Source organism: Sorex araneus, chromosome 3 (genome assembly GCF_027595985.1).
Source record: "Sorex araneus isolate mSorAra2 chromosome 3, mSorAra2.pri, whole genome shotgun sequence".
In the NCBI taxonomy this organism is placed as follows: Eukaryota; Metazoa; Chordata; class Mammalia; order Eulipotyphla; family Soricidae; genus Sorex; species Sorex araneus.
Window position 1 is genome coordinate 213,322,621 of NC_073304.1, and position 15,154 is coordinate 213,337,774.

A 15,154-nucleotide genomic window follows, 5' to 3' on the forward strand; every position below is an offset into this window, starting at 1 on the left:
TGTCCTCACGTTGATGCCCCTGACCTTCCCCGCACCCCAGCCCCTTAGCGAGCTGGAGTGTGTGGACCCCACGCACGCGGGGCTTCGCACTTGAGCACGTGGTCCCAGGGCTGGGATCCACAACGCCCCCCGCCCCCGCCCCGGGCAGAGCGGAGAAGCTCCAGTGAAGGGACCGGCGGAGGGAGGGCAAGGCGGCTGGAGACCTGATTAAGCGATGGAAGAACCGAGATGGGTTTCACCGAGCTGCCAAAATCGCACTTTACTCCGTGCCTCAGTTTCTCACTCTCGGGTTCCCATAAGGCTGGAGGTGTGTGTGTGCGTGGGGGGGGGGGGGGGTTGGGAGGGGACGCCGGCTGCAGGACGGCAGTTTCGCGGAGCTGCTCTCCGCGCACACCTCCTACCCCATCGGGAGCTGGTCCTCGAGGGTCTGCGGCGGCGTCCCCCACCAACCCGCGCGCGCGCGCGCGCACGCGCAGACCCCCGGCCCTCGCCCCGTCTCACCTTCCCCCAGCTCAATCTGCTCCAGCTCCCTGTCGCTGCCGGCGCCTCCCCCAAAGGCTGTGAGCCGCCGGAGCGCGGGGTGCTGCGGACAAGGGGGTGGGGGCGAGCGGGGCGGACCCCGAGGAGGAGCCGTCTGGCGGCCCCGGCCCAACCTCTGCAGGAGGTCGACGCGGCGGAACCAAGCAGGTCAGTTCCCCCTCCCGGGACTTCGGGCGCTTACGCCACTGCGGAAAGGCCGAGGGGCCGGCCGGATGACCTCCCGCCCCCGCCCCCGCCCCCCGACTCCCGCCGCGTCCCGCGCTCTCCCTGGGCGGCGCCACCCACGCGGCCCCCGCGCGCCGCCCGCCGCCCGCCGCGAGGGGTGCGTGTCCGCGCCCGCTTCCCCGGCGGGTTGCGGGGAGGGCAGAGCGGCTGCGGCGCCGTCGCCTCCCCGGCTGCCCTTTCGCCGAAATCCGGGCACCGAGTTGTGCAAATGAGGCCGGGCTCATTTGCATTTCATGCTAATGAGCAGCTCTCCGAAGTGCCGCTCGCTCCTGGCGGGAGTCCTTGCTCTCATTCCGCGCCCGCCCGAGTCTTGAACTCGCGGCCCTCTTCGGGGGAGAGGGGGCCTATTTATGGTGCGCTCCACGTGTCTGACACCTCCTTCCCTCCCGCCGGTCCGCAGTCTGCCGCTTGGCCCGCGTTTCCCCGGGCAGGGTCGCGAGGCCCCGCGGGCTGGCGCTGGGAGCTGGTGACACGCGTCACCCCCCCACCCCCGCCCCTCGCTCGTGGCACTGGCGGAAATGAGGCCAGAGAGGTTTGCCCAGCCAAAACGGTCAGGTTCGGCGGCGGTCGGGAGGCCCCCACATCTTCATCCATCATCCTGGCCACCCCTGTCTCTGGGCTGAACTCTGCTCTAGAACATACCCTGGGAGGAGGAGGAGGAGGAGGAGGAGGAAGAGGAGGAGGAGGAGGAGGAAGAATAAGGAGGAGGGGCGCTCACACCATCTGGGCCAATTGAAACCATCAGCTTGTGGGGGGGGGGGACTTGGAAAGACCCGTCCCACAAAGCATTATGATGCTTGCGGGTGGACCACTAGGGACTCCCTCTCTCCCCTGGTCCCCAGTGCCCCAAGCTTCCGCTGGGCTCTGTTCTAGGAGAGCCTGTTAGCAATGCTGTTAGCCTGAGGGGGCTGGAGAAGGGGGCACCAGGCCCAGAGGGGAGGCAGAGGCAGCCAGGAAACCATCTTTAGCTCACCTCTGTGGAGGCACCATCTTTCTGCACCACTGCAGCACTTACTAAGTGCCTGGGTGCTCAGAGCACAGTTTTGGGCCCTGGTGGGAAGAAGTTTATGTTTGTAAGTGATGAAATGCTCTAAGCTCTGTGCTCCGTGGGAGGACCTGTGCTCATTTTCATGCCCCAGGCTTTGGCGCAGAGCAGGTGCCTCCTGCACTTGCCAGTGGATTAACTCGGCAGGGCAGGGGAGTGAGGGGACAAGGAATTCCTGCCTCTCCCGAAGCCCAGAGCCCTCAGGAGGATGCCCCACCCGGAGTGACCCCTGAACACAGAGCTGGGAGTAGCCCCGAGCCACTGTCTGGTGGGGCCCCAAATCAAGTGTGTGTGTGTGTGTGTGGTGTGTGTGTGTGTGTGGTGTGTGTATGTGTGTGTGGTGTGTGTATGTGTGTGTGTGCACCTGCCCTACATGTTCTCCAAGGGTCTCACCTGGGATCGAGGGAGAAACCCTCCCCCGTGGGCCTTCTCAGCCCTTCCCTTCCTCTCACCGGCTGCACCCCACCCACCTTTACACAGCCCTCTGATAATCTTCCCCCTTGTAGTGCTCACTACACACAACAGAACACACGACACACAGTCGCATTTTTGTCACCTCAGAATGGTGGGTGGTGGTCGTCCCAGTTTTCAGACAGGATAACTGAGGATCCATGAGATGAAGTCACTTAACTGATCTCCCAAACCCACAGACTCTGTGTCCATTTGCCCTGGAAGCTGAGGGCCCAGGAAGGAAGGCCTCAGTGTGGGGGCAGGTCCCCCAGCAGGGAACACTTCAGCTCGGCCCTGCCCCTTGGAAAATGCAAGCACCTCCCAGGAAGAAGCCTTTAAGGTACCACCAGTCCTCAGAGTACTTACAGGAGGTACTTACAGAATACTTACAGAGTACTTACCCCTTTGTCAGGCTCATACCTGGTCCCTCCCAAGGAGAAAGGGGGAGAGCAGAAGGAAGATGACAGTGACCCCTCAGAGCTGGCAAGCCACGGTGGCCCTTAGTGTCCCCTTGATACCTCCGAAAGAACCCAAGGTGCTGTGCAATCTTAGGTCAATTTCTTGCCTTCTCTGGGCCTGGGATAATGACCTGTCTGGGCTCAAAGGTCAGTTTTGCTGTCCCATAACATGGGGTGACAGACATAAGAGGGCCAGGCACGCTGTCCAGACCATTCCAAAGCCAGCACTGAGGCTGCCAAAAAGGCCACCTGTGCTCCCTACTTTCCACCACGCCTTCCTCCCATCATTGTCCCTCCCAACACACACACACACACACACACACACACACACACACACGAGAGACAGCCAGAGAGAGAGAGAGACAGAGAGACAGACAGAGAGAGACAGAGAGACAGAGACAGAGAGAGAGAGCCTGGATTTCACTTGCTCAGCCTCAGACTTCCTGCAAGGCAGAGAAGGCTTGTTGGCCAGAGCCCAGGCCCCTCCAGATGGACCGGTGGCCTGCACTGAGGGCCCAGCTGTCCGAAGCAAGCCTGCCGTGTGTGACCACGTGCAAGGGTGGCTGTGGTCCTGAGCAGACATTGCCGCAACTCAGCCCTGTCTCCCCTTTTCACTGGCCCCCTGACCCTCCCCGCAGGCCAGGCTGCCTTTTGGGCCTCCATGCTGGGTGTCCTCTGGCCACCTCTTTGGCTTGGCCTTGGGACGGCGGGGGTACCAGAGCAAGGTGGCCACTCCTCCCTCCCCTCCATGATGCCCACTGTCACCTTCCCTGTGTCCTTCTCCCCTCAGTGGGGTTTCTGTGACCTGTGAAGCTGTGGGGGCCAAGGCTGGGACTTGTGAGATCCCCTAAGACTGAGGACACATGAGGTGGCCGTAGGAAGGGGCCTGTCCCTGCAGCTTCGGAGAAGGGCCTGGGACCCACCGACGCTCCCAAGGCAACAAAGCTCTTCCCGGGACTGGCCTGGGGTGGGGGGGCGCACGGGTTGAGCTTCTGCACAGAGGCTGGTGTGCATCTTGGGGGAACTGAGGGCTGCTCTGGGTGGACAAATGTCCCCAAAGAAAGGCCCTGGACTCTGATAACCACGGCTCTGCCAGGCCCTCAGAGTGTGTGCAGATGTGCACAGCTGGCCAGCAGCCCCCCTCACCCTGTGCATCTCTCCCAGCTGGAAGCTCCACAAAGCCCCTTTCTTCATCCTTCGGGGAAGGACGGCCCCCCACCCCGACCTCCGTTTCTTTCAGGACACGGTGGGGGGGGGGCTGGTGACCCTTGGAAGGGACAGGGAGGGAACCGAGGAAAGGGCCCAGCAAGGCCGACACCTGGGTTCCCACGGGATGCTCTGAGGTTTATTCCTGCGCATCGGAAGGCAGCGGGGACAGGCCCCTGGGGGTGGCTAGAGGGTGGGCGGGGCCCTGAGGGGTCTGAGTCTCTGGCCTGTTGGGAAGCTCCGTCTCGGGCCCCGGCCCCAAGGGGACCAGGCAGTCACTAGTGGAGCATTTTCCGCAGCTCACTGGGCTCTGTGATGGGCATGGAGCAGCTCTGGTTCTCGTACACGTAGGCCGTGGCCCGGTCTTCCTGCCGCCTCAGCGAGTTCAGGAAGGGCAGCTGGCGGGACAGGAAGCTGGAGGGGTCCCCGTCAGTCAGAATCAGCACCTGGGGCGGGAGGAGAGGGGTCACTGGAGGGTCCCAGCAGGCCCGCTGAATGGGCAAGAGGAGATGACAGAGGGGCGGGCGGGGAGGCGGGCGGGAGGCAGGGTGCCGGGACAGACCTTGTTGGGGACATAGAGTGAGTGCACACACTGAAGCAGGGCCTTGGTGTCCTTGGCCTGCGGGTCTCCACAGATCACCACCTGATCCGGACAGAAGGGCCACTCAGTGCCCGGTGCAGGGCTCCCCCATCCCGCCTGCACCCCAGGTCCTGTCCGCACCCCCAGAGCACGGCTTGGCAAAGGGCGTCCACACATGCGGGCACACGCACAAGGGGCTGTGTCACACAGTGCTGGGGATACAGGGACAGACCCCACCACACCAGGGAACACAGCACACTGAAGACACACAGAGAGACCCCAAAAGCCACAGCCACACAGAGGCAGATACAGCGGCAAATAACGCACACACATACACACACACACAGAGCTACATATACAGACAGAAGTATAAAACAAACAGGCAGTGTTCGTCACAGCACACACCCACACACAAGCATACACCTTGCACATGGGTACACACCTGAACACAGGTAAACACCCACACACACCAGAAGACAGGCACACACCTGCATAGGCACACACCAGCACACAGATACACACCCACACACAGGCACACACTTGCACAGACACACACCTGCACACAGAGACACACCCGCACAGATACCTGCACTGAGGCACACACCCGCACACAGGCACACACCTACACACAGATACATACCCGCACACAGATACACACCCCCACACAGGCACATACCCGCAGATACACACCTGCACACACTAGCACACAGGCACTCACCCACACACACTAGCACACATACACATGCACAGGCACACACCTGCACACACTAGCACACAGACACACACCTACACATAGGCACACACTCACACACAGGCACACACCAGTACAGATACACACCTGCACACAGGAACACACCTGCAGATACACACCTGCACACACCAGCACACAGGCACACACCTACTCATAGGCACACACCCGCACATATACACAGAGACACACCTGCACACAGATACCCGCACACATGCACACACCAACACACAGGTACACACCTGCACACAGATACCTGCACACAGGCATACACCAGCACACAGGCACACACCAATACAGATACACACACGCACACAGGCACACATCCAGATATATACCTGCATAAACCAGCACACAGGCACACACCTGCACATAGGCACACACCTGCACATATACACACTTGCAAACAGGCACACACCTGCACACAGACACATCTGCACACAGGCATGCACCCACACACATTAGCACATAGGCACACACCCACACAGATACATACCCGCACACAGGCACACACCTGCACACACTAGCACACAGACACACACCTACACATAGGCACACACTCACACACAGGCACACACCAGTACAGATACACACCTGCACACAGGAACACACCTGCAGATACACACCTGCACACACCAGCACACAGGCACACACCTACACATAGGCACACACCCGCACATATACACAGAGACACACCTGCACACAGATACCTGCACACATGCACACACCAACACACAGGTACACACCTGCACACAGATACCTGCACACAGGCATACACCAGCACACAGGCACACACCAATACAGATACACACACGCACACAGGCACACATCCAGATATACACCTGCATAAACCAGCACACAGGCACACACCTGCACATAGGCACACACCTGCACATATACACACTTGCAAACAGGCACACACCTGCACACAGACACACCTGCACACAGGCATGCACCCACACACATTAGCACATAGGCACACACCCACACAGATACATACCCGCACACAGGCACACACCTGCACACACTAGCACATAGGCACACACTTGTACACACTCACACACAGGCACACACCCGCACATAGGCACACACCCGCACACAGATATCCACACATGGGCACATATCAGCACACAGGCACACACCTGCACACACTAGCACATAGGCACACACTTGTACACACTAGCACACAGGCACACACCCGCACATAGGCACACACCCGCACACAGATATCCACACATGGGCACATATCAGCACACAGGCACACACCTGCACATAGGCATACATCTGCACACAGATATCTGCACACGGGCACACACCAGCACACAGGCACACACCCGTACATGGGCACACACCCGCACACACCTGCCAGTGCTCCTCTCCCCTCAGCACCACGGCTCTCTGTGCAGAAGAGCACCCCAGCAGCCCCGCTGGCCACCTAGAGAGGTGCAGGGACTCCACTCCTCGCGGTGCTCCCAGCCCCCTGCCCAGCGGGAGGCCTCCTCGGGCACAGAGCAGTGCCCAGGACACACTCAGGGGGCCACACATTCACAGGCTGCCCCCACGCGGCCAGCCTCTCCCACCTGCTTGAGTCTCTGCTGGTGGACAGAGAGGGCGCGGACCATCTCGGGGAGTGCCACGGGGACCCGGCGCATGCGCTCTGAGAAGGCGGTCAGCAGGCACGCGCACTTGTCCAGCCAGTCCTTGTGGCCCGTGAAGCCGTGCAGCCGGAGCAGGTTGTGGGCCGACACCGAGTTGGCGCTGGGCTCTGGCCCATCCTGGTCTGCGGGGCCCAGAGGGAGGCGGTGAGGCCGGGCTGTAGCCAGGGTGGTGGGGGAGGGGGCCTCCTCCCCGAGTCTAAGGGCGTGCACCCCGCCCACCTGGAAGCCCCTCGGCGCGCCCTGGCCCCCCGGGAGCCCACTGCTCCCCTGGCTGGCAGCTCCATTCCCACTCGGCGAGAGCCAGAGCAGGCGGCAGCCGCGCCCACCCCCTGCCCCCACCACCTCCCACTTGGAATCCGCCCACGAGTCTGAGTCTGCCGGGTCTGCGGCCAGAATAGACTCAACCCTGCCACACCTCCCCACCCCTGCTTCCGCCTTGTCGGGCCTGACAGTCTCCTCCGAGGGGGGCCCGACCCAGCCCTTAGCAGCCGCCAGCCAGTGAGGTTCTGGGATCCACTCGGAATCCGATCACAATCCACCACAGCCTGGGGCGCCCACTCCCAGGGAGGTCCCTCTCCTCCCCTCTGGTCTCTGCCCCTTCTTCGGGGTGCAGGACATCCCCTCCAGGCCTCTTGCAGGCCCGTCTGCTCCTCCTTGCCCACCAGAGCCCTGTCCAGCCCTCTGAGAAACGTCACAAGGCCCCTGTGCCCGCCCCGGGCTGAGGGGCCCTGCCTCATTCTCAGGCCCCGTCAGTCAAGCAGCCGCTTTCCTGCGCACCTACTATGTGTCTGGCCTGTGTGTGAGGCGCCTGGGGACACAGCAGTGAAGACGAGTGCTTGGTGTGGGGAGAGGGACAGGGAAGAGATGGTGCTGGTGATGGTGGGCATGCACGTGCCTGCCCCGTCAGGGCCCTCACAATGTCAACACATTTCAAGCTTCGCGGGGAAAAGTCATCCTCCCTCACAATATGAGTCCGGGCATGCCAGTTACCGCAGCTGAACACTTGCTGACAATAGCTAAGTCTCTGCGCCAGCCCCGTCAGGTGGCACCCAGGTGTGCCGTGTGGTTGCATGTTTAAGAATGGAGAGATGAGCGGGCCAGAGTGATGCGGTGGGGGTAGGAAGCTTGCCTTGCACGAGGCTGACCTGGGTTCAGTCAATCCCTGGAACCCCACATGGTCCCCTGAGCACCGCCAGGAGTGATCCTGGACCACAGAGCCAGAAGTAACCCCCCAAGCAGAGAGCCAAGAATAACTACCTAAACACCACCAAGTATGGCCCCAAACCAACTCAATAAAGAACGGAGAGATGGGCACAGCAGCCCATCCAGCAAGGGGCCTAGTCCCCAGTGCCACGTGGGGACTCCCCCACCCACAGGGCCAGCAGCAGCCTCTGGGCAGCGCCAGATGTGCACCCCCCCCCAAAAAAAAAAACAACCAACAACCGGGAACGGAGGTGCTGGCAGGGAAAGGCTTGTCCAAAGCCGCTTGGCCGACATGCAGGGGAGACACAAATGCAGGAGGACACGGCCCTGCCCACACCATTATGCACCACCCCTCGGGACACCGGGACCCCTCGGGACACGGGACCCCTCAGCAGCTCCACGTGCTGCACTGACCGTCCTTCAGGCGCAGGGGCAGGCCCGACCCCATCTCGGCCTCGCTGCAGTAGTAGCCGCCACCCCGGGAGTCCCAGAAGAGTCTGTCCTGCGTGTCCTGTAGCCGCAGTGCCCACTCCAGCCACGCGCTCTCCTGCGAGGCCTCGTACAGGTCCAGCAGGCCCCGCACCACGAAGGCGTAGTCTTCCAGGAAGCCCCAGCAGGGCGGGTTGCTGGGGAACAGCACGGGGACGGGGTTGGGGACAGGCCCAAGGGAGAGAAGGGCCTGCCCAGAGCTGCTCCAGGGGACCCTGGCCAGGGGTGCAGGCCCGGTGACCTGGTGTTGCCAGGCCCCAGGGTGCTGGGGACCACCCGTGTCATCTGGCAGTGCTCAGAGGTCCAGAACACTCGCCACCCTCAGGGTTGCACACACACCACACGTGTTGTCTCTGTGATCCAGAACACTGAATTTGTCCCCCTTTTTTTTTTTTTTTGGTTTTTGGGTCACACCTGGCGATGCACAGGGGTTACTCATGGCTCTGCACTCAGGAATCACCCCTGGCGGTGCTCAGGGGACCATATGGGATGCTGAGATTTGAACCCGGGTCGGCCGCGTGCAAGGCAAACGCCCTACCCGCTATCACTCCAGCCCCCCTGTCCCATTTTATTTTATTTTTTTTTGGTCTTCGGCCCACTCCCGGTGGTGCTCAGGGATTACTCCTGACTCTGCACCCAGGGTCATTCCTGGTGGGGCTCAGGGGATTCTGTGGGGTGCCAGGGATGGAACCCAGGTCGGTGGCCTGCAAGGCATGAGCCCCATGCACTGCCCTCTCTCTCCAGGCCCCTTCTCCCACTTGAATCTTCAAAGGCTGCTGGAGCAGAGGCCGTCAGCCCATTTCCCGGGTGAGTGAAAGCACCAGGGGGAGGTTTGGCGCTGGCGGTAGGTGGGGGGCAGGACCCGAGTGATCCCCAGGAATCCGACCGTCCTGGTCTTCCCACCTGTGCTCCACGGTCCCCCCGGTGCCAGCGTAGCAGGTCCGCATCAGGCGGCCGGTGGACACGTCAAACATGTGCCGTTTCAGGAACTTGGCCCCGTTGATGGCGTAGTTGACCAGCTTCTCCATACCCAGGATGGCCCCAGTCACCGCAAAGCCAGACACCATCAGGCCTGGAAGGAGGAGGCAGTGGTGGCTAGAGGGGGCCCTCCAGGGAGGCCCACCCCAGCAACACCCCCCCCAGCCCCAGGGTGATGGCACGTTCCAGCACCAGTGCCCATGGGCTCCTGGGAAACCTTAGGCTCCTCAACCCAACCCAGGAAGAGTTCGCCGGGAGCCTGTGCCGGCCACGGGGAAGGGGCCTGGGGAGGGGTACGTGGGGTCCCAGCGTGGCCATCCCCCACCGTTCCAGGCCGCCAGCATCTTGGTGTCCAGGTGTGGCCTTGGCCGGTGCTTCCGGGTCTGGAAGAGTTTTTCCAGCCCGTTGTTGAGCAATGTCCGCACGGCCTCCACGTCCAGGCCAAAGCGGGCGGCGGTCAGCTCCAGCGAGTAGCGCTCGGTCAGCACATTCAGGCCCTGCAGGTCCCCCTTCAGGTCCTGCGGGGCAGGGGGTGGGGACGTCAGCACTTGTAGGTCCACAGTCCACGGACTCTGTGGGTTCCAGGGCCCCGCCCCCGAGGGCCGCCCCGCTGCGTCCCCACCTGGTTGACGCTGATGTTGCCGGCCTCCGTGAGCCCGTAGTGCTTCATCAGCAGCTGGCCCGAGGTCAGCGGCTCAGTGGCTCCCAGCACCGGCTCGGGCAGCAGCTGCTGGATCTCCTTGATGGTCCACAGGTAGAAGGCCCCCTCCTTGGGGCGCGTGCCCCGCTCGGGCGGCGAGTCTGCGTCCTCGGCGCTGTAGAAGCCTCCGGACTGTGGAGTGGGGGGAGGTTGAGCCGACAGGGGCCTCGCTGCAAACCCCCAGCCCTCCCCCCGCCATGCCCCACAATGCAGGGGGGGGCTCACGCACCCGGTGATTCAGGTTCCGAACCACATACTGCAGGATGCCCTTGGCCACGTCACTGTAGAACTCGTCGCCCGTGATCTAGGGGGAGTCAAGCAGCTATAAATGGCGGGGGGGGGGTGTCCCCCGGGGGAGGCCTCAAGCCGTGGAGCATCAAAGTCTTCCCGGGAGCAGGTTTTGGGGGAGGGCCAGGAGGGGTCACCTGGAAGGCCTGGGAATAGGCCACCGAGAGCTGTGCCTGGTCGTACAGCATCTTCTCGTAGTGAGGCACGTGCCACTGGCGGTCCGTGGAGTAGCGGTGGAAACCCTGTGACCAGAGTGATGGGGGGGTGTGGGGTGCGAGAAGTCAGGCCCACCCTGGCCCCGTGCCTTGGCTGCCCGCCCCAGGGAAGGCCCGGCCCCTCTCACCTGGCCCACGTGGTCTCGGATGCCGCCGTTGGCCATCATTTTCAGGGTGTGCAAGGCCATCTGCTGGGCCCGGGAGCCGTCCGCGGTGATACGGTGGCCGAGCCAGTAGGAGAACAGGAAGTTCAGGATCACTGGAGGGGCCAAGAGCAAGCGGGTGAGAGAAGGGGGTCAAGGGGTCGGGCGTCAGGCACCGCCCGCCAGACCGGGTTAGGGACCCACTTCCCAGACACAGGCAGGGGTCAGCAGGGTCGGCAGGTCAGGGTCAACACACAGGGGAGCCAGGCCTGTCAGGCCAGGGCCAGCGAAGGGCAGTGACCGTGAGTGAGGAAAGCGGGAGGTCTGGCCAAGCCGGAGGTCAAGGGTCACAGACAGGAGGGGGCAGGCGGGTCAAGGGGCCACTGACCCGGCGTGGGGAACTTGGGGGACTCAGCGAAGCCACCGTACTCCTCATCGTAGCCTTCGTCCAGCTGCTGGAAGCAGCGGCTGTTCATGGTGGCGGCCGAGGGGGGCAGCTGGCGGTCACCCATGCTGATCTCGGACCTGGCCAGCAGGGCGTTGGTCACGCGCTGGCTATTCTCCAGCAGGGTGGTCTTGTTCGTCTTCCACTGCGGGCGGCGGGGCAGACCCAAGGCTCGGCTCGTGGGGGTGGGGAGGGCCTGCTTCCCTCACCCGGCCCCAGCGTCCCCCCCCCCCCGCCCCCTGCCCCCAGACCCGCCCCAGGGCACACGCACCTGGTCCCGTATCCTCAGCAAGACCGTGCGGAAGCCAATGCGAGTCAGGCCATCCTCCGGGGGGAAGTAGGTGCCCCCCACGAAGGGCTGCAGGCTGGGGGTCAACCACACGTTCATGGGCCAGCCCCCGCCACTGCTGGTGGCCTGGCAGCGAGAGGGTGGGGGGCGGGGTGAGGGCACGGCCCCCACCCGGCCGGGCACCCCCTCCTCCGGCCCAGCCCCGGGAGCGGCGCGCTGACCTGCACGAAGGTCATGAACACCTTGTCCACGTCCGGCCGCTCCTCGCGGTCCACCTTCACGCTGACGAAGTCGTCGTTGAGCAGGCGGGCGATCTCTTCATTCTGGAAGGACTCCTCCTCCATCAAGTGACACCAGTGGCAGGTGGAGTACCCCACTGCAAAGCGGGGGGGGGGCAGGGGCCGGTGAGTGGCTGGAGGGGCGCGGCCCAGGGGGCCCAGACAGAAGTGTCCAGGCCCAGCGGGCCTTCCCCCGCGGACAGCCCTGCCCCTCTCACCTGAGAGGAAGATGGGCTTGTTTTCTTTCCGGGCCTTGTCGAAGGCCTCCTGTCCCCAGGGGTACCTAGTCCAGAAGGGGGAGGCATCACTTGCAGGGAAGGGCGAGGCGGGGCAGAGGGCCTGCGGTGCGGGCTGGGCGGGGCCTCACCAGTCCACGGGGTTGTAGGCGTGCTGCAGAAGGTAGGGCGACTTCTCATGGATGAGGCGGTTGGGGACCTTCTGTGTGGTGGGCTGGGTGCTGCTGGTCCGGCTGGTCTTGCCCCCGGCAGGCATGGGCACTGGGCTGGTGACGGTGGCGCTGCGGTCCTTGTCCCGGGAGGAGCAGCCCCTGGCACCGGCAGGAGGGTCAGCGGCAGGCCGAGGGGGGCGTGGCCCGGCGTCTCTCCCATCCCAGAAGCCCCCCCGCTCCCGGCCCACCTTTCTGAACCACGGGGGAGACCGAGGGGTTTGTGCTCCCCCTTGTGCTTCTGGGGGGGTGAGGAACGGTGGCTCATTGGCGGCTCCCTGCCAGATTGGCCTCCCCCAACCTCAAGGCCCGGTGGTGGGAAGGGTGACTGTGAGGTCGGGGCTGGTCACAAAGAGAAGGGCTCGGGATTCCATTCCCTCCCCCAGCGGGCCCCTCCCGACGCAGGTGCTCGGGAGGGGTCTCTGCCACGCCTGGGGGTCTGGGAGGGGGACCTGACACAGGAGCCCTGGGTCTGGTCCCAGGTGACACACCACAAAAATCAGTCACTGTAGCACTGTCCTCCCGTTGCTCATCCATTTGCTCGAGCGGGCACCAGTAACGTCTCCACTGTGAGACTTGTTGTTACTGTTTTTGGCGTATCGAATACGCCACAGGTAGCTTGCCAGGCTCTGCCGTGCGGGCGGGATACTCTCGGTAGCTTGCTGGGCTCTCCGAGAGGGACGGAGGAATTGAACCTGGGTTGGCCGTGTGCAAGGCAAACGCCCTACCTGCTGTGCTATTGCCCCAGTCCACCACAAAAATAAATTAATTAATTAAAAAAAAAAAAAGTGAATGTTGGGAGTGTAGCCCCTAGGGGTCCTGAGAGGGAAACGGGCATTACCAGCACTGAGCCCCTGGTCACTGGGGCCCCTCCTGGGGCCAGGCCATCTGGGAGAGGGCTCCAGGGAACCAAGCAGACCCCCTTCTCAGGGGGTTCAGTCCTAAAATCATGGCAGGTCCCTGCAGCAATCAAGACTGTGCGCCAGCCCCTGGCCTCCCCTGGACCCTTGGCCCTGCATTGGGAGTTCGTGGAAGGCTTCCTGGAAGCGGTGTCAGCACAGAGTGCCTGGGGAAACCAGCCCCGCAGCCGAGGGAGGGAGAAGAGGAGACCTGGGGGCCGGGCCGCCCGCGCAAGCTGCAGAGAGAGCGGGGCGAGCCCGTGTGTCGGGCTGGGGAGGTGGGGATGGCGCGGTGGCCCCAGGTCCTGGGCGCGCGTCCCCCACGCGGCTTTCACCTGCCGGCGCTGGGGTAGCGGTGGCTTGGGGGCCGGCCCACGGGGAGGCAGGAGCTGGAGGCGAAGGCGCGGCCGCGGGGCCAGTTGCGCTGCTCCGCGTGGTGGGCGGCGGAGGGCGCGTGGCGGGCGCCCAGCCCCAGGAGCGGGTCCCCGGCGAGGCCGCGCGCGGCGTGCCTGGTGTCCGAGCGCCGCCTGGCGACCGCGCGCGGGATGGCAGGGCGAGCGGCGCGGGCCTGCGCGGACGGGGCCTTGGGCTCGGGCTTGGGGCGGCCCGGCGGGGTGTCGAGCGGCCGCCGGCGGCCGGGCAGCTCCTTGGAGGCGCTCGCCGCAGACGTCTTTGTGGATGCCATGGCCGTGGGACGCCGGGAGGCTCAGCTCATCTTGTCCAGCGCTTTTTTTCTAACCTGGGAGAAGGCCGCGGGCGGAGGGCATGGTGGGCCCCGCCCCCGGTGAGCTGGCTCTGCGCCGCCGGCGCCCCCTGCCCCCTCCGGGGAGTCCGCCCTGAATGCTGATGATGCGCCAACTTTATGCCCTCACGTGGACGCCTCCCCTGGAGTCGTGCGTTACCACCGCCGCCCCTGGACGCTGAGCCCGGCAGCCCGCGCTGGGCAGAGGGAGGCCAGGCTGCTGCCCTCATTCCGCTCGCTCGGCTGGGGAGGAGGCGGCTCGCGGGGAGCCGCCCTGAGGGGCAGCAGCCAGGAACCGCTGTTGCTAGAGGCCAGGGGCGGGTGGGGGAGGCTCCCCCCCACCCCCGCGAAGAAAACCACTGCAGTGGGGGCTCCCTGCCTGGGGGTCCAGGAGGATGGGCTCTGGCGCTGTAGTGGCGGCGGGGAGGGTGCTGGGGAAGCCGCAGGACACATGTGCAAAGGCCCTGCTTGCCCTGCGTGGCCATCCTGAGTTGGGGCTGGGACTTCCCAGGTTGCTGAGAGGCCAGGCCATCGGGTCTTGTAAGGGGCTGGTGTGCTGGGGGTGGGGGGGAAGGGGGGATGGATGATTTGGGGAGCGAGCTGGGTCAAGTTGACTCTGGAACTTTCCATGGGGCTGCCCCGTAGGGAACGGGCTGGAAAGAGACAACAGCACAAGGATGGTTGGTTCCGAGGCCCTGCAGGCCCAGGGAGGGGGTGTGGGGGTCTGCACCCAGGGAGGGGGTGTATGGAGGAGGAGGAGGTGCAGGCTCTCCCAACAACAATGACTGGCAGGGTCGAGGGGTGGCAACAGCAGCTGGCAGAGTCAGGTTTACCTTGGGTTTGGTGGGGGCAGGGGCTTTCCTGCGGAGAGGGGCGTGGGGAGAAGACACAGTTGAGGTTTCAGGAGCTCCTTTTTTTTCTCTTTTTGGGTCACACCGAGCAATCTCTCTGGTCCCTGAGGGGCCCTGGAACATGTCGGTAGAGTTGACAAGGTTCTCGCATGCAGAAAAGTGTTTGGGAGGATGAACGCGGGCCGGTCAGTTGTGGGGTCAGTGTGGATAAGCCAGGGAGCATTCATGCACAGGGGTTACTCCTGGCTCATGCACTCAGGAATTACTCCTGGTGGTGCT

At 63.8% G+C, this 15,154-nt stretch overlaps 1 protein-coding gene across 1 annotated transcript; it reads right to left on the reverse strand.

Moving 5' to 3' along the window:
* Positions 1-4,130: 4,130 nt before the first annotated feature.
* SPATA20 (spermatogenesis associated 20) lies at positions 4,131-12,485 on the reverse strand. The gene is made up of 15 exons (XM_004608665.2): positions 12,306-12,485; positions 12,157-12,221; positions 11,882-12,036; positions 11,643-11,786; positions 11,315-11,516; positions 10,912-11,042; positions 10,706-10,810; positions 10,510-10,584; positions 10,203-10,412; positions 9,906-10,098; positions 9,506-9,674; positions 8,528-8,739; positions 6,833-7,032; positions 4,487-4,567; positions 4,131-4,370 (listed from the first exon to the last, which is right to left on the reverse strand). Exons 1-15 carry the CDS (start codon positions 12,428-12,430, stop codon positions 4,203-4,205), a joined length of 2,235 nt encoding a protein of 744 aa, XP_004608722.2. The 5' UTR covers positions 12,431-12,485; the 3' UTR covers positions 4,131-4,202.
* Between the last annotated feature and the right edge of the window lie 2,669 nt (positions 12,486-15,154).

Coding starts and splice junctions, on each gene's coding strand:
- SPATA20 (XM_004608665.2), bottom strand. CDS start 12,430: ATGCCTGCCGGGGGCAAGACCAGCCGGACCAGCAGCACCCAGCCCACC. Junction 12,222..12,305: donor GCCTACAACCCCGTGGACTG/GTGAGGCCCCGC, acceptor CTTCTGGACTAG/GTACCCCTGGGGACAGGAGG. Junction 10,585..10,705: donor CCTATTCCCAGGCCTTCCAG/GTGACCCCTCCT, acceptor GACTCCCCCTAG/ATCACGGGCGACGAGTTCTA.